The 27617-nt window shown below is 35.5% G+C and overlaps 1 protein-coding gene across 2 annotated transcripts in view; it reads left to right on the top strand.

The window, feature by feature from the left end:
- LOC306851657 (neurobeachin-like) overlaps positions 1 to 27617 on the top strand; it is a gene marked incomplete at its 5' end in the record, with an annotated part of 296026 nt that overhangs the window by 56669 nt on the left and 211740 nt on the right. For both annotated transcript variants that reach the window (XM_079388064.1, XM_079388063.1), the window contains 7 exons: positions 17248 to 17479; positions 19083 to 19183; positions 19722 to 19817; positions 20631 to 20752; positions 23824 to 23950; positions 25703 to 25822; positions 27077 to 27223. In XM_079388064.1, coding sequence (XP_079244190.1) covers positions 17248 to 17479; positions 19083 to 19183; positions 19722 to 19817; positions 20631 to 20752; positions 23824 to 23950; positions 25703 to 25822; positions 27077 to 27223 — 945 coding nt within the window. The remainder of the gene's footprint in view (positions 1 to 17247; positions 17480 to 19082; positions 19184 to 19721; positions 19818 to 20630; positions 20753 to 23823; positions 23951 to 25702; positions 25823 to 27076; positions 27224 to 27617) is intronic.

Here is a 27617-nt window from a genome sequence, read left to right as displayed (position 1 = left end):
TTTATTTTCTTTGGCCTTTCCATTCTAATTGAAAGGAATAGTAGAGACAGGGCTAGAAATAAACATAACAGCTCATTGTGTTGGATAAATTAAATCTCTAAATCTCTTTAGACATTTTTGTAAATGTCAACTTCAGATAAAAAAGTCAATTTTTCCCATTTATTTAAAATTTATTTGTTGTTGTTTGGTAAAGAAAATTCCTTATTTCTGATTTAAATTGAATTACATTTTAAATTCAGTTATTTTTGACAGATTTTTTGACAAATTGACAGCCTGTAGTTTCTATGCATTTTTAAAATTCCTTATTGTGGAATAAAATAAAATAATTACTTTTTGTTTTTCAATTTTTTATTTACATCCTGTTATTTGCTTGTTCCTTCCTTCATTGTAGTTTGGCAAAGAAAATATCTTATTTTGGATTGAAAATAATCTTACTTTTCACATTCATTTAAAAAAAAAAAAAATTTAAATTTATTTATTTGTTTAATATTTTTGTTGTCGTTGTTGGGCAAGGAAAATGACTTATTTTGGAATTCAATTCAATTGTTATTAATTCCTTATCTCTGAATTATTAGCATTATTTTGTTTTGTTTTTTCAAAAAGTAATTCAATTAAATGTTTATATATATATATATATATATATATATATATATATATATATATATATATATATATATATATATTTATTTATTTTTTTTTTACATACAGCATCCTCTGTGTGAGTTGTGACGTCTCTTATTATTTCCGCCAACATTTACTCTGGCTTTAGTGGCTTTTCAGCTTTTGTCTTTCCCTTTTTGCATCCAACTGTGTGAGACTGAATTTGTGTGCTTGTGTGAGTCTGTGATTACAGCACCACACAGAATTACTTCATGGTTTAATCTTTCTCAACAAACAACTCCTATAAAAGTGTTCAGTCTCACTCATTCATATCATGCTGAGTTTCTTTATGAAAAGCAGTCAAGCTGTAATAATGCTTAGGCTAATGTGTTCAGCTCTAAGCAGGAAAGGAAATGCAGACCACTAAAATTCATGTGCAGGACCTGATGACTGGCCACAAATGATGAGCGATGAGTCAGAAAGCGTGCAATTTAAAACTTATGTGCTGTCAGCAGCAGAATCAATGAGGGATTTGAAGATAACACATTCAAATGAATGCGCTTTGTGAAGTTTCGCACAAAGGAACGTCTGGTTTCATGAATTTAATTTATTGAGCAGTATTACTGACTGGTGACATCACAGGCTTTGGAGACATCTTTTATGAACGTGCTTTGTGAGCAATCAACCTTGATTAAAAATATGAATTTTCTTTTCATTAGCGATGCTTTCATTTCTTTTATACTTTTATATATTTTGAACATTTATATATTTTATCTTTTATATATTTTGCACTTTAATGTTCCGTCACAGCCAAGTTACAATGTTATTTGAGATTTCTTGCAGCAAAATCTATTGTCATTTTGTTTTTCATTAATATTTTACTGTAATATTATACCTGTAAGACTTTTATATATACGTAAGTGACCTTGGTTAGGATTGGCTAATCTCTTCATAATGGTGTAATTTACAGTTTAGTTAAAATCATCCTAACAGATTTGGAGAAATTTAGCGTTACAACACTTGTGCACCAATAGATCCTCTACAGTGAATGGGTGCCGTCAGAACGAGGGTTTAAATAAATGTAGAGTTCATATAAATTTAACAAATCGTTATTTTATTATTATTATTATGGATTATAGACTTGTATTTTGACCAGCCTTTCCCTTCTCCAGACATCAATCGATGGACTTGAGTCAAGTGAAGTGCTTGTGGATTATTGTGATGTCTTTATCAGCTGTTTGGACTCTGACGGCACCCATTCACTGCAGATGATTCATTGGTGAGCTAGTGGTGAAATGCTACATTTCTCCAAATCTGTTCCAGAGTGATTCAATTTTCAGCAAATTTTCATTTTTGGGTCAACTATTCCTTGTAAAATAATGAATGATTGGATAAATAAATATTTATGATAAATTGTTTTGTGAATTTTAAATAAATATTTCACAAAATGAGTCATTGATAAAGTCAGTTTTTTAAATGTTGCCATTTTTGTTATACGATGTACAACAAAACATTTGATCAATGCATTTACAGTAAAGAAACATGATAGGATATCACAGACAGTTACTTTTCCACCACATAAATAATGTTTCCTTTGAAATGTGATACAAATTCCCAAGTGTTTTCTTACGGCTGAGTTACATCAACCATCTCCATCAGGACTCTCCATACAGAGCTGATCTGACAGTTAGCTCAACGTCACGAGCTCACAGGACCTGATGTGTGACACGCAGAGAACTAACCAGAATGAATGGGGCAGAGGGAACAATAAACTAATTTGTGTATCTGATCTCTTCCTTCCTCATCTGTCTTTTCCCTTGACCTTTATTGTTGTGACATTTTGACAGTTCAAAGGTAGAAGAGAGAGGAAATGCTGCAGGCAGAATTCTCCCGTCTGAGTTTTTCTCCAGAGAGTTTGTGTCGCGGTGCGCATGAGAACGTCTTGCAGTGAGCTTTGCAGTGTATGCCACTCTCGTTCTTTCTTTTCCGATTTGTTTTATGATCAGGCAGAAAAACAGCATTCAGTGGTAAATGGAGTTTTGATGTTCTTTATCCCACTCAGTTATTAAATTGTATTTCATTTTGCTGTGGTCATTTAGATGTTTAGAACCAAAGGTTAAATGTGTAACGTCTCAAGATTTTAACAATTCAGTCTAACTACAGCCAATAATTTAATCTGAGACCTATTTTTCTGATATAAAAAGTATATTTTTGGATGAAATAAATATTTCAGTTAAAGTGACTGCAGTGAACTACATGAAGATTTAATGTATCTAAAATAAAATGGCACAACCAATTTTTATAATGTTATGGAAAGCACTTATTAACTGAATATTTATAAGAAATAAGAAAACTGTTGATGGCACAGAAGCTCCAAAGCTTGTCAAATTAACAACATATTAACACTGGTTTACACTGAATCACTGTATAGGAACTTGATCAATTTTTGCCAAAATCACGTGATCTGTGACGCTTCATTGCTGAAAGGTTTCGAGTAACGAGCCTTTGAATTATAAAGTTGAGAGAAAAATCTAGGTGGTTTACAAAACTTTGTTTGCACCACCAAAATATATCGACTTAAGTCAGTGCATTTCTATTTTGATTTGGTTCATTTATACGAACCAATTCAAATAAAAAATTATTAAACTGTTTGCTTCTTCATCGGAACAAATTTGGGGAAATTCAGCATTGCATCACTACATCTTGGATTGCCTGAGTGTGATTAAATTTTCCCCAAATTTTAATATTTGTGAGTGAACTCTTTCTTTAAACACAATAGCAATGAGAAATCCATTTCTCTCCAAAAATAGCTAGGAACACTGAGGGAGGAAATGAGATAGATATCAGCAGAACTGTTCAGTCTAGAATCTGCTGATTTGGCACTCGAAGCAAAAATGAAGTGGGAGAGAGAATGGTAATTAAACATTATGGTCAAAATTTGAGTTTTATGAGTGTTGCTTAAATGATCAGACTTTTTAAATAGCTCATATAAAGGCCACATTGGTACTGGGAGGTGGACTTGAGATACTGTTTAATTTTAGTGCACATTTGGTAAATGCTGAATTAATAACTGCATAAAGTGCAACCAAGGCTGTCATAGTGAGATGTAAGGATAAAATATAGACGAATAAGGAAAAAACTAAATTACTGACCCAGTAGTGGCGCTGCTTTAAAGATGCAACTTTTTCAAGGTAAAAACAGCTAAAACGGCACACTCCAGCTAAAAATACAAAACCAATACCAAATCCAATTAGTCAAACAATCAAATAGTTGATGAGCGATCAAACTTGCAATTCAATTCTTACTCAAAACATCATGCAACAAAAATTCTTTGTTATCTGCTCTTTTTTCTTCTGAAGGGAAGGGAAGCATTCAGATTTTTAAACAAGCAGACTTTTTTATATAAATAAATGGCTCTTTCATACAGGTGAATACCTGTGAAAACTCCTGGTACTTTAATTTCCAGCCATTCAGGAATACTTGCAGTACCTTACAGCTTTTACAATGTAGTAATCAAACCTTGTTCCCCAGGAACACATGCTACAATGAATGTGTCATAAACCACCAGCGATATGTAATGGTGCGCAGCTAGCTTGTCTGTACACAAAAGCAGTTGCCGTGACATTGATTTACCCAGACACTTCAAAGTAGCTTTTGGCGAAATTAAAACATTCAGTTGGCATGCAAATCATGCATTGGCTCAAAAGCATGTATTCGCCAACATGCAGTATGTCATTTAAAGTCTACATGTTGTCTGGAGATTGCTTCCAGACTCAATGGAAGCTGGAGAGCTTTTGCCGATAGCATCGCAAGCATAACCTGTCTATGATCTGATAAGCTAAGTCAGAGGAGGATAAGCTATGAATATTTTTGAACATTACATTTGCATAAGGTAATACACTTGCAATATAAACGGCTGATCTTTTTTTTGTCATAAGCTTATTAACACTAGAAGTCCCAGAGAGCAGCCATTTGGCTTTTCTACCTATAAAACCCGCAGGACAGCCGATGGGCTGGAAGGCTTTAGGCTAATATCCTTAATTGGCTGTGAACAGTTGCTTTTGTTATGTAAACAATGTGGGGCCATGCTGAGCCACTTCAAGGAAACTGGTGTTTCACTTTGCAATCTTAGGGAGAAATCAACACACGTTTTTTTTTTCCTTTGTTGCTGAGATTTATTGATAAAAACAGTACAAAATAAAATAAAAAAGAAACCAACCATTTGTACACATTTACAAATAATATTAAAAAGTGAGTGAGTACACGCCGCACTTTGTGGTGTTGTAAAGGGTGACAGTGTTTGGCTTCCTTTTGGTGGTATTATCAGTCTGAATCACGCTGTGCATGCTGCTAAGAATGTAGACGGTCTTCTTCCGTTTGGGCGCATACGCCGTCAGCGTAGCAGCAGTGGTTGAAAACACCTAATAAATAAGATAAATTGTTATTTTCATAGCACTTTTACACACAATGACACACTTGGCGGTGTTGATTCTAAAAATTAGAAACACATAAACATAGAACCACAAAAGACCTGCAACATACCTGAGTGGTGAATTCATTGCGATCTGTGTGTCTAGCGGATTGAGGGATTTCCCGGCGAATCTTGTTGACTGTGCCGAGGATGGTGGTTTTCTGGCTAAGGAGTTTATGCGCAAGTGACAGCGATGTGAGACATGGTCAATCAAGTTCTCTGCTTTTAGCAGCACTCCCTGCCCCCTTATCTTGAATTGTGTAATATAACACGCACACGCGTATATGTAGCTATATATGTACGTGTATGTGCATATATTCCCATTCATATTTATATTTTTTAGCACACCAGGGTGACTAAGAGTATGATATTGTCCAGCCATGACTTCCTGTTCCACAGGATTATAAATATGAGGAACACAAAGGCCAAATTCCCTTAATCATCCATCACAAGGAGTAAAACCTAAGAATATAATTCTGATGTGCAGAATAAGAAATGAGTTAAAGCATTGAAAAATTCTTTCCAATCAACTAAAGATGTTAAAAATCTGCCTGGAAGAGGACACAGCTGTAAAATTGTAAAGATTAGTTGAGTCTTTGGGTCAGAAACCTAAAAACAACATTTAAACATCCCCTACATCACCTACATGTTCGGGAGGGTTTCAAGGAAAATTCTCCTCACTCATCCAAAAACAAACTCCAACAAATTCAGTTGTCAGACACGATTGGAACTTCAAATGGCACTGGCTTCTATGGTCAGAAGAAACTGAAAAAAGAGCTTTTTGGCAGCAAACCCACCAGATGAGTTTAGTACAAACCGGGATTAAAATATTACCACGGTTAAATATACAGGTGCATCTCAATAAATTAGAATGTTGTGAAAAAGTTCATTTTTTCTTGTAAGTTATTTCAAAAAGTTAAACTTTCATATGTTTTAGATTCATTGCATGTAAAGTAAAACATTTCAAAAGTTTTTTTTTTTGTTTTTTGTTTGATTATAGCTTACAGCTGATGAAAGTCAAAAATCAGTATCTCAAAATATTAGAATATTTACATTTGAGTTTCAAATAATGACCATCCCTACAGTATAAATTCTGGGTATCTCTTCGCTGAAACAACAATAATGGAGAAGACTGCTGACTTGGCAATGCCAATGTGAGACATGGTCAATGAAGTTCTCTGCTTTTAGCAGTTCTCCCTCCCCCACACATACAAACAAGCCACCAGCAACCATTCACACACACACCCCCAACCCCCCTGCAGATTGCTCAGGTAATGACCACATTTACACATGAATTGATGCTAATGATAGCCAAAAGACTAGCCAGTTAGCATCCACTTGGCTAAAGGAGGGGTAAAAAACTCTGGGATTTCTAGTGTTAAATATCTGTAATATGTGGATAATTCATCAAAATTGAGACATTTTTACTATTTTTCTATTATTTATATTAACAGGAAATCGGTGAGTATTTAATCAGTCAGCACAAGTAATTTACTAATGCTTTCCTGTTAACCCGCATCGGCCCGCGGGCGGGCCGGAAGGGCGTGGTCGGACTTTTTATTACCTTTGTTTTAGAACAATATTCAATCAATTATCATTAACTATATATCATTTGAAAGCTAAAACACTCAAGATTAACGATGTGAGCTTGTTTTTGAAATCAATACACCAGAGAGGAAAGGGTTAACAGAAATGCTGAAAGACCGGCCATTTAAAATGAACAAAGCGAACCGCAGTACTCACGTTTGATCGCCAATAGCGCTGGTCAGCTCAGACTATTCCAAGACACACCAGCATACATTTCAAGAGAAGGGTCCACTCTTCAAAATGCATCCACTTTTTAATCCAAAACAACGAAAAAATAGGGGAAAACACGATAGATCCTCCTTTGTTTACATAAGCGATTCGAGTTATAGTTATCGATAGCGTCCATTTTCCAATAAATATCGATTATAATTCGTATTCCAGCTTTGAAACGCCATCTATTTCCAGCAGAATCGTCTCTTCCGAGTAAGAATAGCCCTCCCTCGTCTCTCTCCTTCAATCGCAGGAGCTGTTATAACCCGGGACAGTAAGCGCGTCCGTGAATGGGTCAGCGAGGTGTCAATCCGGACACATCACAATAGGGGTGTTTGAACCCAGCCAATGCCTCGCCAGCACAGTTTTGATGGATGGAAGTGTTAGCCAACCACAAGGACGTTTAAAGTGATTGACAGTTTGAATAGTTTACGTAAGATTGTTTAGAGAATAGCTCGGCGTATTGTCCGTGTGTTTTCGTGCGCTCTCGGGTTACGCATGAAGCGTACACATAATGGCGTCGCGGCGCTACACAGACTGGCTATCAGCGAACAGATGTTGTCCAAAGCTCACATCTGAATCTCTCCATCGTGGATCTTCGACTTGAGAAGTGTTTCTGTGGCGTTTGGTGGTGTTTTGGAGGACGTGGGGAGAAAAATGGCTAATTTAGTAGCCGAATACGCGCTGAGATCGCTGGGAAGCGTGGATAGCATTAGCACGTAAGTGTCTCCACCCTCCTCTTGAATGTTTATGTGTCTTTATCATGTATTTGCAGCTTTTGTTTCATGTTAGCTGTTTTAGATTCTAAAAATGACAACGGAGAGGGATAATATGAGGGGATTACATGAGTTTTGTTCGTGTGGGTGGGTGGGTGTGTTTGTTTGTGGGTATGTCCCGGTTATTGTGTGTGTGTGCGTGCGCGCGCGTGTGTGTGTGTGTGTACAAAATGTAAACAGTGTTGCAAGTTTGATTTGTTTTGCTTACACACTTTCTCACTCTTTTTCTCTCACTCTTCCCTGTCTTTTCAGAGGTCTGGTGAATCCAGATGGTCAGAAAAAAAACCATTTTAGTGGCTGCTAGAGCGTCTTCCTCCACTGTAAATACTGTAAATAGTTTTTTTTTTTTTTATTATTTAGTAATATTAGTAATAGTAATCTATTACTATATTAGTAAAATAGTAATATTCATAATATTCACCATATAAAATAAATAAAAAATACAAATGTTGTAAAAACAATGTATTTTGCATGTTTTGTGTTTTCACTAGTTCAAAAATGATCAAATCTGTTTTGGTTCACTGTTTTCATTATTGGAATTGTTCAGAATAAAGACTGTTTAGTTATGTTCAAATTCTGAAATAGTTTTGTGTTTTTTTGTGGTTTCATTGGTAGAGCAGTTCTGAATTGATATACATATGTAGTATGCAGTGTCTTATGGAGTCTCTAAATAGCATTTTTGAAAGGATTCCTAGACTTTTCTTGAAATAAAATATCCAAATGACTTTTCCAAAGCTTTTCTTGAAATGAAATACCATAAAGATGTACTTTCTGTAAGTCTTTACCTATAAAAAATTTATTATTTCATATTTTATTTCAGGAAATATTTAGGCGTTTTTTTTCAAAAATGCCATTTGTAGACTAACCAAATGACTAAATGAGTCAGCACTACAAATGCTGTTCAGAAATAGTTTTTTATTGTGTGTTTTGGTGGGCAGAGCAGTTCTGAATTGATATACATATATGTATTATGTAGTTTTGACTCATTTGGACATTTGTTTACAAAGTGTCTATTTGGGGTCTCCAAATGGCTTTTTTGAAAGGACGCCTAGATTTTTTTTAAATAAAAGCTTACAGAAACTACATTTTTGGGAGTATCATCCTCAAATTTGAATCAAAACATGGTCAGATGTTCAGCTTTATCTTTATGGTGTTTTCAGGCCTTTGGCATGAAAGTCTCATCCATTTTTCCCTTAGTGAGCTTCATTAAAACATATCGCGAGTCAATTTCATGTATATTTTACCTTGTTTTACTCTATTGCTATACTAATTTTGAGTTATTATGACTCTAGAGTAACAAAGGATCAAGTGTCTAGTTTCAAACAACACCAGATTTTTAAATATAGACCTTAGGGTTCAAGAGCTACAGACATTTTTATTTGGTTATATCGTTTTTTACAAAATGCTCAAAAATAGGGGCGCAGGGTAACAGGTTAATATGTGGCATCTGTAGATAATTATGAGCTTTTAACTACTAATTATTTTAATGTTCTTAGACGTCATATTTGCATAGTTTTCTCAATTAAATATCAATTTACTTGAAAAACTACTTACACTTCAAATGGATTGAGGCTTGAAAAATAATCTGAGGTTTAAGGGTTAGTAGTACAGTATATGATTTTGTCCCTTTAATTGTCTCAGGAACACTAAAATATCACGGATGTGTTTAGCCTGAGCTTGAAAGTGAAAATGGATGTTACGGCCTCAATTTATCTGCAAATAATCAGCTGATATGCAATTTCACAGGCACCGTCAGCATTTACACACCTATAAAGAGCCATTAAAAATGACCACTGTATTATAAAGATTACCCATTACGCAGCATTAAGTATCTCCGATCGGTAACCAATATTCATTTGCATGCATAATATATCAGAGACAGGTTCATGAAATGTTCATAGGACTTCATGACTGTTTACTTAACAGCTTTGACCATATAGCCTACGAAAAGATCCACTTAGGCCTGGCACAGCAGACGTGACTGGAGCGAGGAGTTTATGATTAGCAAACACAACGATCAGAGGTGCTTTAATCAGGTCCTGCTATGGCAGCCAGCCAGTTCCAGATGTGCTCTCCCACAGGAGAGAAAATGAGACCTCTTTAATATCTCAACTGTTTCAATTATATTAAATGGAGAGACTCTTGCTGAAGTCTCCTGCTTTGCAGATGTTTCTCCTCTAGAGCTTCAAAGGAGATGAAATCAAATATTAATGTTTCAATATGTGCTCCTAAAGATACCAAGATACCAAAGTCTACAATCAAAAATCATACTCATCAAATCTGCACATGAACTTTATACTTCGTGTGCTGCAGTTTTGTTGTCAGCTTTAAATGCTCAAGCTCTTTAAAGTCCAGTGGATTCTGATTGGCTATCATTGTATTTATAGTTCATCATCTGGGAAAAAAAAGCTGTTAAGAAAAGTGATTCCGACCAGGGTTTACAGTTAACTCAAACTAGAGCTGAGACTCTAAAATTATATATACAGTGCAGTACAGTATATATAAAAAGTATATATATATATACTGTATATTTTATATATAAAAATATACAGTATATATAAAAAGTATTGGAACAGTAAAGTCAAAATTGCTCTGTTGGCTGTGGAGTCAAGACATTTACAAATATGATTAAAAGATGAATATGAGACAAAACTACAGAATGTCACGTTTTATTATTGGGTGATTCAACACATAGATGTTTTACCAGCTAAGAAGTTCAGCACTTTTAGAGTTTCATCTCTCTATCTGATGTGAGCATAAGTATTGGAACAGTTGCCTCTCAGGTCTTTCTAAGTGATCAGCTGTGTCCTGTAGCATTAATTCTTCAGATATTAAAAGCAGGCAATGTATCGTATCAGTTATATCCATTACTTCTGTATTCTGAATCTTGCATTCGATGATGACACACACAAACCAGGATGAAGACGAGGGAGCTGAATTTGAGAGAAAAGCAAGCAATTTGGATGCTAAAAGAAAAGAGGAAGTCAATATAGCTATAGCAAAAATACAGGGCATGGAGAAATCAAGAGTTTGGAAACCACCAGCGACACCAGCAACCAACAATGACTTGATCGGCTGAGAAAACAACAGTAGTTGATGACAGATAAATCATAAAGCTGTGAAAATGAACCCTAAAAGACGTGTCTGTAAAATCACCAACAACTTCCAGAAAGCTGGGGTGATGCTCTGACAATCTACTGTCCTCAGGAGACTTTGACACAGAATTACAGATGCTACACAGCAAGATGCAAACCTCTGACCAGCACCAAAAATAGAAAGGCAAGATTAGAGTTTGCAAAAAAGCACAAAGGTGAGCCAGAAGAGTTTTGGAAATGTGTTTATGGACCGATGATACAAAGATGAACCTTTATCTAAGTGATGGGAAAGCAAAAATGTGGAGAAAAAAGCGAACTGCAAATGATCCCAAGCGTATAGCCTCATCTGTAAAGCATGATGGAGGTGGTGTCATGGCATGGGCATGCATGGCTGCCTCTGGAACAGGCCCTCTCAAGTTTACTGATAACTTAATGTATGATGACAGTAGCAGAATGAATTTGGAAGGGTACAAATCCATCTTGCCTACCAATATTCAAGAAAATGCCACCAGATTCATTGGGAAGTGCTTCATATTGCATCAGGACAATGACCCAAAACACCCTGCCAGTTCAGTCAAGGAATTTATAAGAGCAAAGAAATGGAAAGTCTTAGATTGTCCAAGTCAATCTCCAGATTTAAATCCGATTGAACATGAATTTCACCAGCTGAAGAGGAGAGTAAAGGCAGAAACTCCCCAAAACAAGCAACAATAGGAATTGGCTGCATTAAAGGCTGGGAGTATTTCAAAGGATCAGACCAAGAGTCTGGTGATGTCTATGGGTCACAGACTCACTGCTGTGATTGTGCGCAAGGGATCTGCAACTAAATAATTGCTTTTAATCTTTTATATCTGCCTTATGTTCAACTGTCCCAATACTTCTGCTCACATCAATGAGTGGGATGAACTCTAAAAGTGCTGTTCTTTTTATTTGGTAAAACATGTATGTGTTGAAACGGCTAATAATAAAATGTGACATTCTGTAGTTTTGTCTCATATTCATCTTTTAATCATATTTGCAAATGTCTTTACTGTTCTAATACTTATGGAAGGCACTGTATATATTATATTATATTATATTATATTATATTATATTATATTATATATTCCAATTCAGCTAATTGTCAAGAAAACATTTATAATTTTAATTTAATTTAACTTAATGTATTACAATAACTAAAACTAAAATAAAATTAACTATATACACATATACAGATATAAAAAACTACAAAAAAGACAAAAACACACATATACAGTTATAAAAACTGCAAAAAGAGACAAAAATACAAAACAATTAAAATAAAAAAATGGGAAAATAAATAAAAAAATTACAAAATGGGAAAAATAAAAATAAAAGATGATTCAAAATATTAATCGAAATAATAGCAGCTCAGTCATACTAAAATAGCACTGATTCCAATTATATAGTTCCTTTACGTTGTTGTTATAAAATTGTACTTCATGTAAGTCATAGAATTAGAAATATATATAGAAATATATACTATATTTCTTCTGAGCTTCCCTTCCCCATCCACCACCTGACTAGTTGGGGTTCAGAGATGCTCGGTTGCCATGGTTATGGGTAGCACAAATCAGACTTTAGCCATTTTTTTTTCCACTGCACACTTTCGCTGGCTATGAACACAGTGGAAATAAACAGCGCTGATGTCCTATTTACCGAGAGTTATGGTGAGAGGAGGAAGCAGGCAGCAATGGAGATCTCTCCAGGGAAGAGCAGGTGCTCTATCTATTGTATCATGTATACATTTGTCAAGCAGGATTCCTGGAAGTTTGTGTCTTCGCCTGGTTTGAGGTGATAAAAGCAAAAGCAAACAGTGCAGCCTGGTTGAATTTTTGCATGCCTGAAGCCATTGTTTGATCACATCTGGTGAAGAATAACTCTCCAGAAACAGGCAAACCTTGCTGGTATTCTACCTGAAAAGCTGACATGCTGGTTCATGTATTCAGAGATGAAATAAATGCTTTAATAGAACATTTTCAGCAGTGTGCATCTGAGATAGATGAAAATGTAATGCTGATTTTGATTTTTGAGCATTGTGATGCTTGTAAATCAAGTGGTTTGCAGAAATCAATCTGTAAAAATAAACATTTTATTTGATATTAAAATTGGACAACAGATATAAAAAATAAATCTTACATTTTACAATATTGTATACTAATGCATTATATTGTATACATAAATCAATAGTTCTAGTCTACAGTGAAACACTGTATCATTATACTGTCTGTGTATTTGTGTTTAGGACAGACAGTCTGTGTGCACTGAGTTCAGTGATATATTAAAGGGGTCATATGATGCTATTTTAAAGATCATTATTTTGTGTATTTGGTGTAAGAGAATATGTTGACGTGCTTTAATGTTCAAAATACACATTATTTTTCAAATACTGTACATTATTGTAGTTCCTCTATGCCCCGCCTCTCTCAAACGCGTCATTTTCTGCAAAGCCCCTCTTTCTGACAAGTGCATTCTGCTCTGATTGGCCAACTGGCCCAGTGCATTGTGATTGGCCGAACACCACAAGCACACATCGGAAATGTAGCACCCCTTACCATAATTGCGAGCTTCAGCTTTCAAGTTAGTTTTATCAGTTCAAGCCCGAAAGGGGAAGAGAGTCGCATGACAGACACAGTGATGATGCTCGTATGTATTTGTAGTACACAAGCCGCGGTTAAGACAATTTCTGATGGGCTGTACACTCCGCTGTGATGAGACCCTGTTCCCCTCACACACACACACACACACACTCACACTCACACACACACACACACACACACGACTCGTTACGCGCAAAACTCAAATGCATTTGAACAGTCGATAGCAAATACTTGAACTAATAACAAAACATACTTACAGTCACTGATTCAGAAGCGCAAGATTGTTATAGCAAAGTCGGAATTGACCCTTTTTTTTTTTTAAATAGCCTTCGTGCACAGTCAGCCTTGTACTCTCCTAGGTTCACAAAACTGTCTTCCATTAAATTTGTTCACAAATTCGAACATTTGGGTTGTGCTCTTGTGTTGTAAACAAATCTTAACCAATGATTCCTAATTGCATCTATTTTTGGAAGGCCAAATAAAGTGTTTTTGCTTTCGCATAGAACCACGCCTTCTTTGTTTGCGTGAACATTTGGGCGGCATTATGCAAATATTTCCACATAAGGACGTAGACATGTGGGGGCGTGTTTGAATGAGCCATTTTAAGGGGGCGTGGATGAGTCTTTTATAAAGAATATCTCTTTGGGTTTGAGACTTTAATCTTTGCAACTTTAGAGATCTCATCTTTGCACGAACAGCTTATAACACTCCAAAGAGAAAGGAAAACTTGAAATCGCTTCATATGACCCCTTCAAAAATAGATAATAAGAAGTGTTTCTTTGTCAAATAAAAAAATATTGTAAAATAAAAAAACAAAACTAATTGTTGATATAATTGTAATAATATTTAACAGTAATACAGTTTTACTGTATTTTTGATCAAATAAAAGCAGCCTTGGTTAACATAAGAGACTTCTTTCAACAAAATAAAAGAACATCTTTAAAATATCTTTAAAAAATATTTTAAAAATACTTCATTATTTAAATATAAAGGTTTGGGTTCTGATTTGAGGATGTTAAGTCAGTTCAAGCACCAATGTCACTAATATCTCTTCACTTCTAGCAAATTAAAATATTTCAATTAGCGACAAGATATTTTAGGTGAGTGTTTTGAGCTGTAGTGACTCTCCACCAGTAATCTAGACACTGAAACTCAATGTAAATTAACAGAGATTAACTGTTTACTGTGAGTGTTTCCTGTTTGGCCTGAGAGGGAGCGCTTTCTTTTGCCATGAGTGTCTAATCTTTGATTTTGTGCCTTCATTTACCTCTTGTCGCACAATGGATGCAAATTACTCCCGGGATCTGAGCATGCAATTAAACACCTCACTTCAGAGTGTGACGAGCTCTGTGATTAAAAGAGAAGCTGTGTTGAATGGGCAGGCCTTGTCTGGCACACGCTAACACTTCTGCACAGGTTTCCATGCTTTGTATACTGGTGTATGACTTATTAAAAGTGAAGATGCTGTATGATATAATTTAGTGATAACAGAAAACAAGAACTGCTCTGTTCATTTAAGAAAACTGTTATTTTATGTCTTGATAAACACTATGATTAGTCTTGTAGTCATCGTAATTAGTAAACACAATGGCTGGAGTGACAAAACATGCAGTGTATACACTGGAAGAAAGAAATATCCCGCACTTTTAAATATTTTACTTATTCAGAAGATTGATTTTAGCAATCTTAGCCATAAAAGTGAATTAGCTTTTTATGATTTTGTACTTGATTCCGTGAATACAATTGAAGGACCTCTCTAAAGTCTCACTTTAAAAACCTCTCTAAAGTCTCATTGATATGCTGTTTTCTTTAAAACAGAAGTAAATCTATGCAAGTCTTATTAAAGCAGTGAAACTGCCTTTTGGTTGAACGACTGTGGGACATTGTTAATTGCAAATTGGAAAGCAAATTAAGTTTGATCAAAAGAGACTGGGCTAAATTTGGCGATCGTTTTTAAATTGATGTGGAGTGTAGCTCATATTGATCTTTTTTATATCTAAAATAAAAGGCAATAGTCACATATTAAATACTATATATTATAAAATTTTGTCCTGAAATTAAAGTATATAGATTGTGCCAGGGCTTTAAAGAGTGAAGTTTAACTAACTGTCAAACTTCCACTTTCTTGTTTTTAGCCATTTTTATCTTTTTTTGAGAACCCGTCAGCAAAACACTTTTAAGTAAGCAAAACTGTTATTGGTGTGCAGCAGGGTTCAGCTTTAGGGCCAGATGTTTTTTCAGCTGAGACTTCAGAGAAACATTTTTTTTTCTGTTCATTCTTCATGCTAATTAGTTTTTAGGAAGTAGTCAGACAGATGCTGCATACCTTCCTGTCATAATGATTCATTTAGGCTGGCATTAAAGCAGGACCTTGTTCTATTGTTTTTGGTGAATAAATACTCATTGTTGTACAGAAGATAGGAGGAGTTTGTGTGTCGTCTGCTGGCTACTTCTGACTGAAGTGCTTATGTGAGGTTTCCTTTTATCAAATGCATGTTTAAATTGAAAAACTGTCTTTTTATGCTATTATAATTGATTTAACATGCTGTGCATTGCTATGCTCTATAATTGTTGCTGCTGTCTTCTTTACTGTCAGTCATTGCACACATTAGGATGTTATAAAAGGCTGAGGAAACTGACTGATGGACGTTTTCATAAATGAAACGCTTGTCATTTTTTCCCAGGGATGAGGCACTGTTTATCGCTTCCTCCACTGCCTCTCGTCATGCTGTTTCGGTCCGATAGAGAGTGCAGCTCTAACACATCCATGCAAATCACTCCTCAAATAAAGGCTGAAAAGAATGTGTGGTTGTCATGATGCCCATCAGCTGTTCAGTTGAGAAATGAGTACAGTAGACATGAGAATGTCAGTCAAATCAAAGCAGCTGGACAATTAAATAGCAACTTCATTTAAGCTAGCGGTTCTGAGCAGTTTTTTTTTCTTTTCAGGACTTTGACAGTTATGGTTTCTAAATGTTTCTGGAGTTTTAATGGTTTCTTGCTCTTGGAAGCCAATAATTCACTTTACAAAACATACTGTGTTGATTGCCACAAACGTTTTATCCTCACAACAATTTAACCCATATTTTATTTGATTTAAAACAAACACATTTGATTTATTTGATTTGATTTTTAAGTATAAAATAATACAAAATATTTTTATTTTAAAAATGATGTTTTATGTTTTTGCTTAATTTTAATATTTCTTTTTGGCCATGTTTTTGAGGGCATGTCATGCATCCTGTTCGTGTTGGCATCTGTCTAATTTTACTTGCTTTAATTAACAGATAAATTGTTGAGTTCAATGAGCACATTTTTTCCTTTGATGTCTCCAACAAACAATCAGAACAACTCTCAAACCATTTTTGTCGCAACCCACCAGTTGAGAACCAATGATCTATGGGATGCGAGGCGTGACAAGAGTTAATTCTCGTCTGCCAACAAGTTAGACGGGGTTGTGGACTCTGGATAATGTTGTAAAATAAGCTTCGAGAAGCAGGGGTCTATTTTCCACATGTGTGCTTCGCTGCTCTCTGAAGAATGAGCCTGAAGTCTTCCCATGTGTTCTTGAAATCTTCAGTTTCGTACTTGCTTAGTCCACGGAACACAAATATTGATTGGTGTTTATAATTCCCAAATGATTATAGTTATTGTTTATGACCGGAAGAGGACAAGAAGGATTTGATTGTTGAAACATCTGGGGTTTTTTCAAGGTTTTTTTGAGTTTAGTTAAGCTATTTGTCATCACAATTGGTTGACTTGCGTTTGTCTGATGTCAAACAGACGCTAAAAGGTTTAGAAGAAAAGCACTCTTTCTTGTTACTTACAGTGAGTCTAATCTATTTTTGTCCTTGTCCTTTTCCCTTCTCTTTCTTTCTCTTCTACTCCAGCTGGTTGGTGGTGAGTTTGACCTGGAGATGAACTTCATCATCCAGGATGCAGAGGCCATCATCTGCATGCTGGAGCTGCTGGAACACTGTGAAGTCACATGCCAGGCAGAAATCTGGAGTATGTTTACCGCCATCCTGCGCAAAAGTGTCCGCAACCTGCAGACCAGCACTGAGGTCGGCCTCATTCAGAGGCTATTGCTCAAAATGAGCTCTGTGGATGACATGATCGCAGGTGAGTGGTGTCAACCTGACCCTCTTCCAGAGTTTTGGAATTGACCTCTTGTGAAATCCATTTCTGTCTATTTCCCCAAAGCTCTATAAATCGTTCACAAATTGTTTAAACAGCTCTGAAATGAAAGATGTGCAGAATAGTCAGAACAGTCATGCTGTCTTTTTTGAAAAAGAGGATTTTGCAGATTGTCACTGAAAAATGACTTAAATATCACTTTCTTCTGAAGACAGTCATATGAACTACTTTTATGGTGCTCTTTTGATGGTGTTTTGTTATTTTTGGAGCTTGACAGCTGTGGTCACTATGAACTGCCTTTGTATTTTTTTGCTATTCATTTCAGTTGCACTATAAAAGAATAAGTAATCAAAATGTTTCCATACCATAAACATGCATTATTTTTAAAATAAAAAAGTGTTTATTTATTTATTATTATTTTTTAACCATAAAATAAAAAAATTATGTTTTATTTTAATATTTTCTTTCTTTTTATCTTTCTTTCTTTCTTTTATTTTTTTTATATTTTATTTCTTTATAATAAGCTTTTAATATTTATTTTTTAAATATTTTTATTTATTCATTTTTTTATTTTAAATGTGAGTGAATAATGACTGTTTATATGAATAATGACTGTTTGTAAATTGAACTCCAAAAGAAGTAGCAATCAACAACATTTTCATACCACAAGCATGCATGTTGACCATTGGCTATGAAGTTCACCTGTGTAATATTTTAGGTTAAGATCTTAGATCAAGCTGCAAAAGCAGATTTATTTGAACCTTACTGCATATTAAATCATGCTTGTTGTTTACCTTTTTGCATAAAAGGTCAAAGATAACGCTCTGCTTTGAAAAGCGCGTGCAAAAAATGTGGGCAACGGCTTCCATTTTTTCCAGATTTCCATTTTTTTCAGACGCCTGAGAGCGGTGCGAATCGCTGTGAGTGAAAGAAATGTGGATTAAACTGCAATCTTCTCAGCAGTGGAATTCATCAGGCTTAGGCAGAAGAGAAACCGAGAGAAAAATCTCATTAGTTGCACCGTCTGGTAATGAGATTGAGTGGCAGTTTAGAGCAATATTAAATTTTAGTTACCGTTTATGAATGAAGAAGAATGTTTTTTTGATTCATTCCATCTGTAATTCATGGGCAACACGTTCCTCTGTCTGCATACATTAAATGCCATTTTTCACAATCAAAATCCTCTAAGAGGCAGAGGCTGTGAATTGCCTCATGGAAGGGTTTCTTCAGCAGTCTTGATGAACCTCGAAATTAAAGTGTAAAATGGCATTAATTAGCATAACTTCTCATGTTGTCCTCGCAGCACTGAGTGTTCACTCTTAAAAATAAAGGTGCATATATATATACACACATACATATACACACACATCGCTCTCAGGAAAGGTGCATTCTGGCGGTCTGTTTGCCGCGGTTTGATCCTCTTGCACGTCTTACTGTGAAATTGCTATTTTGCACTGAGTTATGATACAATGTCTTGTGTATGTTGCACACACACCTGTGCTCCGGGGAATCCTTCTGTTTACATGCACACTCTGCCCACTTCAGTTAATCCAGATCTAATGTGTCTCTCTTGTCCCATGATTCTCAGACTTGCTGGTGGATATGCTGGGAGTTCTGGCCAGCTACAGTATCACCGTCAAAGAACTCAAATTGCTCTTCAGCATGCTGAGAGGAGAAGGAGGATTGTGGGTAAGTCACTGAAAATGAGTGAAAACTCATGTAGGGCTCTGGGGCTCCAAGGAGTTGTTGGCTTCACCGCTTTTGGAGATCGTTGAGCCTTTTCAGACCTCTGGAGCAATCAACCGCAGAACTGATCAGGCCTGCCCAGGTATTGATTCGCCGTTCTCTCGAGTGAGGGATATTGACAGAACATCGAGTGCTGGCGGACACCACAGTGAGAATGTTGTCACAATAGTTTTCAGTTTTTGGATAGAGTGAAGTACCCCTCTGGAGAAAAAAGAGAGACTTGGGCTTTAACAAAATAATTAGTTGTGAGACATGAAAATGGAATGTTTTGATCAGCATGTGTTTTCATTTGCTTGCCAAAAGAGGTGAGAATACGACAGATTGGATCGACATTCTTAAATCAGAACTGGTTTAGTGAGGCAAAATTTAAAGTTCATTTCAGAAGTTCTTGCTGAGAAGGCCCTGTGGGATTTTCGTTATGGTTATTTGTTTTTTCCTTAAGTTACTTGTATTACCTCTCACGTACTTCTGTCTTCCACAGCCAAGACATGCAGTCAAACTACTCTCAGTTCTCACTCAAATGGCACAGAGACATGGACCAGACACTTTCTTTAACTTTCCTGGCCGAAGTGCAGCTGTGAGTGACCCCATTTTTCACAATATGGTTAACTGATAAGTAGCCAATATTAAATCACTATAAAACTTTGTCTTAATAAAATGAAAATTAAATTTTAATTGTGTTAGCAAAGCTGAATTTTCAGCAGCCATTACTCCAGTCTTACGTGTACTTACAGTCTTTACTATCAGAAATCATTCTAATATGCTGATTTAGAATAATTAGAAACATCTTATTATTATCAGTGTTGGAAAAAGTCATGCTGCTTAATATTTTTGTGGAATAAGGATTTTTGTGGAAACCATGATACATTTCTCCAGTATTTCATGAATTTAAAATTCAAAAGAACAGCATTTATTTTAAGTTTTCATTGTTACTTAAATCAATTTAATCCGTCCCTGCTGATTCAAGTATTAATTTCTTAAAAAAAACAAACTTACCTAAACTTTTGAATGGTAGTGTACATGATGACATTTAGTTTGAGATTTAATTAAGATTACATTTAACCATATTTTTTATAAAAATTTTAATAAAACTTAAAATAACTTTGTGTTGACCGTAAAATCAGAGTTGTGTGTACACACACACACACACATATATGTATGTATGTATGTATAGACTTACATATTATTTAATTTATTAAATCCATTTTATATACAGTATATTTGTTTGCTGGCTATATGTATATTGGGAACAATAACTTGACTGCATTAATTATTAAAATTTATTTGAAGCACTGGATAAATATAAACAAATGTCTAGCATGTTAAAAGATCCGTACATGACATATAAAGTACAGACTCCAAGATATTTTTGCTCTCTGTTTTCTTTCAGGCGATTGCATTGCCTCCTATTGCTAAATGGCCTTATCAGAACGGCTTTACCCTCAACACCTGGTTCCGCATGGATCCTCTGAACAACATCAACGTGGACAAAGACAAACCCTACCTTTACTGGTGACTACATTCACAGCCTATGCCTTAATGCGGTTATATATAACTTAGTCAACTCTTAAATAAAACTTGCTTATAGCAGAAAAGAAAATGACCTTCAGGGCCTGCTTCTGTAAGTAAATTAAACTGAGTGGCTTTGTTTTAGCGTTTAACACACACACACAGAGAGAGAGAGAGTTCTGGCTACTTTGCTACTTATATAATGATCTTTGTTAAAGGATTTTGTTTTTGATGATGTGGTGGATTATGCAAGCATAAAAGGGAATTAGGTCAGATTCTGCTGATTGAACCCAGGGCAGAATGTTCTGAAACACTGGAAAATCTCTGCAGAGGTACAGTAGGGTGGAAATAGACATTAATTTGGGCTTTTAATGCCAGCCAGGCGAAAAGAGCATCATATGTAGAGACTTGTGGGTAATTAGAGCTCAGATCAATAGCGCGGACGCGTGTTTATTGGCCAGGATTCCTGGAGCAAGGGAAAATGGTCCTCAAGGGAGAAGGAGTGAGTGTGTTTTGAGAGAGAGAAAGAAGGACAACATCCATTTTTGAACAGCCTTGGGCTTTTTTTGTAGAGATATTTTAAAGCATTTGCCTCTGATATTAGCTTGAAGTGATTTGTTAGATGGGCTAGATGTTTATCAAAAAAAGCATGAGTTCAGATTATTGAGTTCAGTTCCTCCATACATTATGTAGATCCATGCATTGAGAAACTGCCCCGGACTTTGTGAGAAGGTTACAAAACAGTGTTGTTAAAGGCTGCCACGCTAATAACGCTAGCTAGCGTTTGAAAGCAAGCGCTGGGTCCTGCTTGCTGTTGTGCTGCCAGATCTGTAGCCTGGAGCTGCCAAGCACAGGACTGCTCACACACACTCTGAGTTCAATCTGTGCATGACACAGATTCAGAATAAAATGAGATGTTCACGAAGAAAACCAGAGTATTGATTCACGCTCAGAATCACACTTATTCTCAGCTCTTGAAGACGTAAAACTGGTCTCTTGTGCTGTTAGGTTTCTTGTATGTGACGGTTTATACTTCTATTGTGGGGAACGGAGAACACAAAACTGTCTTTGACATTTTGAAATAAGCCTACAGTAAGATATATTTCCTCTCTCCTCTCTTAACTGTCTTGCAACAGAAAACTATCTAATGCATATCAGGAAACCTACATACTGTGCTAAAAAAAAAACATTGTAGCCTAAAGTTTTCTGGTTTCCAAGTTTAGTCAAAATGGCTGGGTTTAAGGAGTTTTTAGACAATTTTCAGCCAGTGAAGCTGGGAAACCTGCATGACCAGGCTAGCAGACCAGCTTAAACCAGCTAAGACCAGCAAACCACCTTACATTTTTGGTTTAACAAGTTGTTATTAGAAAGCTTAAGATGCGATTTTCCTTTCCGTGCTGAAGTAGAACATCATAAAGTAGCCTAAGATGGTTTGCTGGTTATAGCTGGTCTAGCATGGCCTTAACTGGTTTAAAAAGATCTCTTAGCTTGGTTAAACTGGAGTTATACTGGTTTAGGTCGGAAAGATTGTTCTTACTTTCTGACTAGCCAATGTGTCCAAAATCCCTATTAAAAACCAATCTGGGACCAGTGTTGCACTATTTACTCAAAAAATGTAATTTATTACGCTTTACTAGTTACTCCAAAAGTAATAATATTATGATTTATGATATATTACTTTCTGGCAGCAGTAATTAGTTACACTAGTTAAATTACTTTTCTTTCACACCCCACAGAGGTTGTAACTGCATATCTTCCACACAAAATTATTTTAAAATGTTACTAACAATATATTTTTACCATCTCATCGTCTGTCTCATCGTAGTCAGAAGTTATTACAAACGCTCAATGGTGATTGATAGTGACGCTTAGGTAAAAGTGTTGTATTATTCTCATTATGTACCTTGAAGCTAATTGTAGCTATAATATCTCTGTTACCCATATTCAATTATATTTCATGATGAATTTTATCAAAAGAAATCATATAAGTTCATAAAAAACGGTTTTGTTTTCTAAAAAGATTTTTAATTCTAGTAATACAATTTAAATCAGGATCAGAGGGATGTGTATGGTGGCCGAGAGAGCTCAATATGCTGCAAATAGAAAAAACACCTGCAAATTAAAAAAACATCTTCATCAATATATGCTGCAAATGCTCACAATGCAAACAAATAAAGAAATGCCACTGCAAATGCTGCAACACAACCAAATAAAGAATTTTATTTGCAGCACGTTTCTTTGTTTGGTTGTGTTGTGAGTATTTGCAGCATGTGTTTTCAAATTGATGAAGTTGTTTTCTTAATTTGCAGGTGTTTTTTCTATTTGCAGCGGATTGAGCTCTCTCGGCCACCGTAAATGTGGGTGGGCAAGCCATGTAATGCCAGAGAAAAGTAATCCCACAATTTACACATCGGTGTTCAGATAATCTTTTCTCCTGACAAAATCAATGTAATGGCAATATTTCCATCTGCTGCATGCAAGCTTTTCCATATTACAAGCTTGTCTACTGCACTGGTGACTTCATATGCCTGTGCAAGTCATGAAAATTATGAAAATAATTCCAGCAATTATTAAATTGTTGGATTTCAAATCAGTAGGGATAACTAAATTACGAGCTGTTTTATGAATGTAACTGTAATATTATTTCTGAAATCTTATTAGTAATTAGTTACTGTACACTACTAGTTATTGCAAAAAGTAATATTATTATTACTGTAACTAGTTACTGCCCAACACTGTCTGGGACACTGTTTTAAACTGTATTTTTGTTCTTTTTATTTATTTGTAAGACTGTTTGTCTTAGATTGATTTGTGGACCCCAGGAAGACTAGCAACCACTTTGTGGAAGCTAATGGGGATCCAAATAAACCAGTTTGCTGGTTTAAAGTGTGTTGTTGTTGGGGGTTTTTTTGTAGTAGTTTAGGGGTTTTTCCACGGCTAAACTGGGATTCACAGGATCACACCTTAGGCTGTTTTTTTTCAAACATGAAATGATATAGATGTTTCAAACAAGGCACATTCATGTGTTATGAATTGCTGTTAATTATATATATTTATTGATTTCTCAATTTCAGTTTCCGCACAAGCAAAGGCATCGGCTACTCGGCACATTTTGTGGGGAACTGCTTGATTGTGACATCATTGAAGTCGAAAGGAAAGGGCTTCCAGCATTGTGTGAAATATGACTTTCAGGCCCGCAAGGTAGGCTTTGATTTTTTTCTCTCTTTCCTACTAGCATCTGTAGTAATCTACTGATTGTGTTGTGAAGGAGTAAGAATCGAGTGGATGCACTTGCTGTGATGCTCGGTGAAAAGCACAAAACTGTGGATCCAGTTAACTGGGCTAAATATCATGTTTACAAACTGTTACTGAACCCCAGGACATGAGATAACTGAGGCCATTTTCTGTATTTGTTTTTGTTGTGTTGAATCGAAGGGAAATCTTTTGGAAATCACTGCACAGCTGCTGCAGTTTTGAAACATCTGTCTAATAAATGATTTCCTTGTTTCTACTCAATATTTAATGCTCGCTGGTGTAATCTTTATAAATGTTAGTAGCTCAGACTTGCTTTTTAGAGCCTAAGGGAAAAGGTTTGCCAAGATCTTGAAGGTCTTTCCTAAAATTACATTTTACAGTTTAATCGCAGTCACGTGGGCAAGTTTGCATATTGTCTGAAACAATCTTTCTGAGTTGATGATGCAACACAAGACGATGCAACTTTGTGTTAAATGCAATGCAAAATAAAATAAAAATACTTAACTGAAAAAATAGCATGAGCATTTTAGTGGGAGACTATTTACATTTACAGAAATTAAATATCATATTTTTATTTTCAGCCGATAAAGATAAGCCAATCTGATTCAGACCTCTTGTGGTCCAATAATCATTAAAACTACAGTTTATCATTTTATCGCAGTAAAAAGAGAAATACATTTTTATAGTTCATTACATTAATCTGATTTTCCTCTATCATGCACATGCAAATTAACTGTTTAATTCTTCTGATCTCCAGTGGTTTAGACTCACATAGGGTTTTTATTTCTTTTTCTTTTCTGCTTCCTAATAACAGCTTTGCATTTTTTTGATTTAGTGACTTAATATAAGCGATAACAGGCTGTGTAACAACTTTTTTTTTATTAGTTTTTTTTTGATGTGGTCTGGTTTTGAGGATAAAAAAATGCAGAAAGATTGCAATGGCAGAATGGCAATAGAGCATTATCATAGTTCATGCATATATGTATGTATTTTTCAAAATGTAGCTAAATGGAAGTGTTAGTAATGTTTTAAAAATGAGCTGGAATGAAAGAGAAAATGATGATTAAAAACAGCTCTGTTGGATGTAACATTGATTTGAAAATATACAACAAACAGCATGGCAAGAACATGCATTTTGTCCTGAGTGGTGTAGGCTTCACTCCAGAGTGTGTTTGAAACACTGCGCCATATCGTGATTCTTTCGTGTGGTGGCACATTGACAGAAATTAAATCTGTAATGACCCTTGTCTCCTGCTAAGTAAACCTGCCTTTACTTCCTCACTTCTTTGATTTCCTCCCTGCCTCTGTCTGCTTCCTCTCCTCTCCTCTCCTCTCACTCAAGATCCAATGTATTATTTATATCTAAATGCAAATTTGACTGCATTAGACCTTCTGCCTGCTGCCCGTGAAAACGGTTTTGGGTTGAAATGTGTGCTTCCAGTACCAGTAAAGAAAAATACAGCTAAAACCTATTAAAAAAAATCTATATTTTCTGTGATTATCCTCATATCTTAGACTGTTGTAGCATTTGGCCTTGAAATTAAGGTTGAATTGCTGAATTAGTAATGCAACTTACCAGTGATATCTGTCTGTTTCCTTTAGAATAACAAACTCTGATAAATCATTGACTATGCAATAGAATAAAATAAAATGAAAAGGGTTTATTTTGATTTCATGCTGACTTTTTTCCTTCTTTAGTGGTACATGATCAGCATCGTTCACATCTACAACCGCTGGAGGAACAGTGAGATCCGCTGCTACGTCAATGGACAGCTTGTCTCCTACGGCGACATGGCTTGGCACGTCAACACCAACGACGTAAGACCACTTTGCTATCGCTCTCTCAGTCTGTAGCTGCCAGATGTTGTCTCAGAGAAATATCATCACCACTGTGTGCACAGTGTGAAATTAAACTATGAATGCTGCAAAAATCCTTTTCTTAATCAGTATTTTGTCTTGTTTAAGGTATATTTTAGATACGCTTGAATAAATGAATAAATAAATTATAAATAGTAAAAAATTGGTTCTCTCTCTCTCTCTCTCTCTCTCTCTCTCTCTCTATCTATATATATATAGATATATATATATATTATGCTGGGTAGTAACTGATTACATTATCTATCCAAAATTTAAGTACTTGTAATTAGATTATGTTACATTTTAAAATACTTGTAATCAGACTACAGTTACTTTTTTATTGATGACACTATACTATTCATTTTATACTATTCATTATATATTATTCATACAATAGCAATAAATTATTCAAAATGTATTGATTCTCCCTAATTCTTCTATTTCATCTTTTAAATGTACTTTTCTAAAATAACCTATACATTCAGGAAGTCTTCCAGTTTTGTGGACATTTACACAAAGACCAGTCAGTAGTAAGATGGTTATAATTACACAAAGTTGAGAGGCAGCACAGCATTTGAACTTTAAGAAGTGGATTCTCAACAAAATTCAAAAGTAATCAAAAAGTAGTCTGATTACATTACTTAACATGTGTAATGTAATGGATTACGTTACTAGCTACTATTTTATTTGGAATTTGGAATCAGTAATTGACTATACAAAATATAACGAAATGTAATTGTTTATATTTGGAGTAAACATGACAAAAATTCTGATTAATAAAATTAAGCACTCTAATGTAGAAAAAATATGAAGTCGTCTGTAGAAATACAGACCTTTTTTGCCAGCTCAAACCTTTTATGAGATATTATCTTGGGGCTTCAACGATTGGATTAAAATTCACAGACCTTTGCTTCTGTTTTGCTGTACCTCACTGAAAGCAGTGTAAGATAATTAAAAGGTTGGACCAGCAGTGCTTAACCTCAGATCTCCTGGGTGCAGATTATGATTAAACTAATAGGCAGGTTTCAGCACAGAATAACATCTCTGTAATGCTACATCTCAATTACGCTGTGAACCATTGCTCGCTTAGTATGAAGTTTGCATACTGACATCCACTATATTCCACACCAGCGCTCTATTTGTTTTCCCTACTATTCACTTTTGAGAGATTGCTACGAAAAATTCCAAGCTGTTTTCTTCATGTGCTTATCACAGAGCTATGACAAATGCTTCCTCGGCTCATCTGAGACGGCAGACGCCAACCGAGTGTTCTGCGGACAGCTCGGAGCCATCTATGTGTTCAGTGAAGCGCTAAACCCTGCTCAGATATTCGCCATCCATCAACTAGGCCCAGGATACAAGGTATGTTTCAGATTTGCCAAAGTGCGTTACACACCAACTCTTCGCAGCCACCATTGATCTCCAAAAGATGTTATTCCTGTGACTCCAGTGACATTTGGTTATTGATTAATGTGCCTTCAAACAGGATTTCACCATCGCCCTGAGGAAATGAGATCTAAGTATCTGATGATTTCTAGCTGGTCATTATTTTCCAGCTACTATGTTACAAAACTCGATTTTCCAGCAGGAAAAATGAGGTGTGAAAAGCTGCATTTACATATTTACTTATTACCAAATGTTTGTTTGATGAACCGTATTCTTCTTGTTGTTGTGCATTATTGCATTTACATTGAACAACAGCAAACTTTCTCAGTTTTGCTTCTTGATGAAGTCTGCCTCTGGATAGTTTATAGTC

This window comes from Barbus barbus (genome assembly GCF_936440315.1).
Source record: "Barbus barbus genome assembly, chromosome: 31".
Classification (NCBI taxonomy): Eukaryota; Metazoa; Chordata; class Actinopteri; order Cypriniformes; family Cyprinidae; genus Barbus; species Barbus barbus.
Note: the sequence above shows the minus strand (reverse complement) of the source record. Positions and strands in the feature narration are given on the sequence as shown.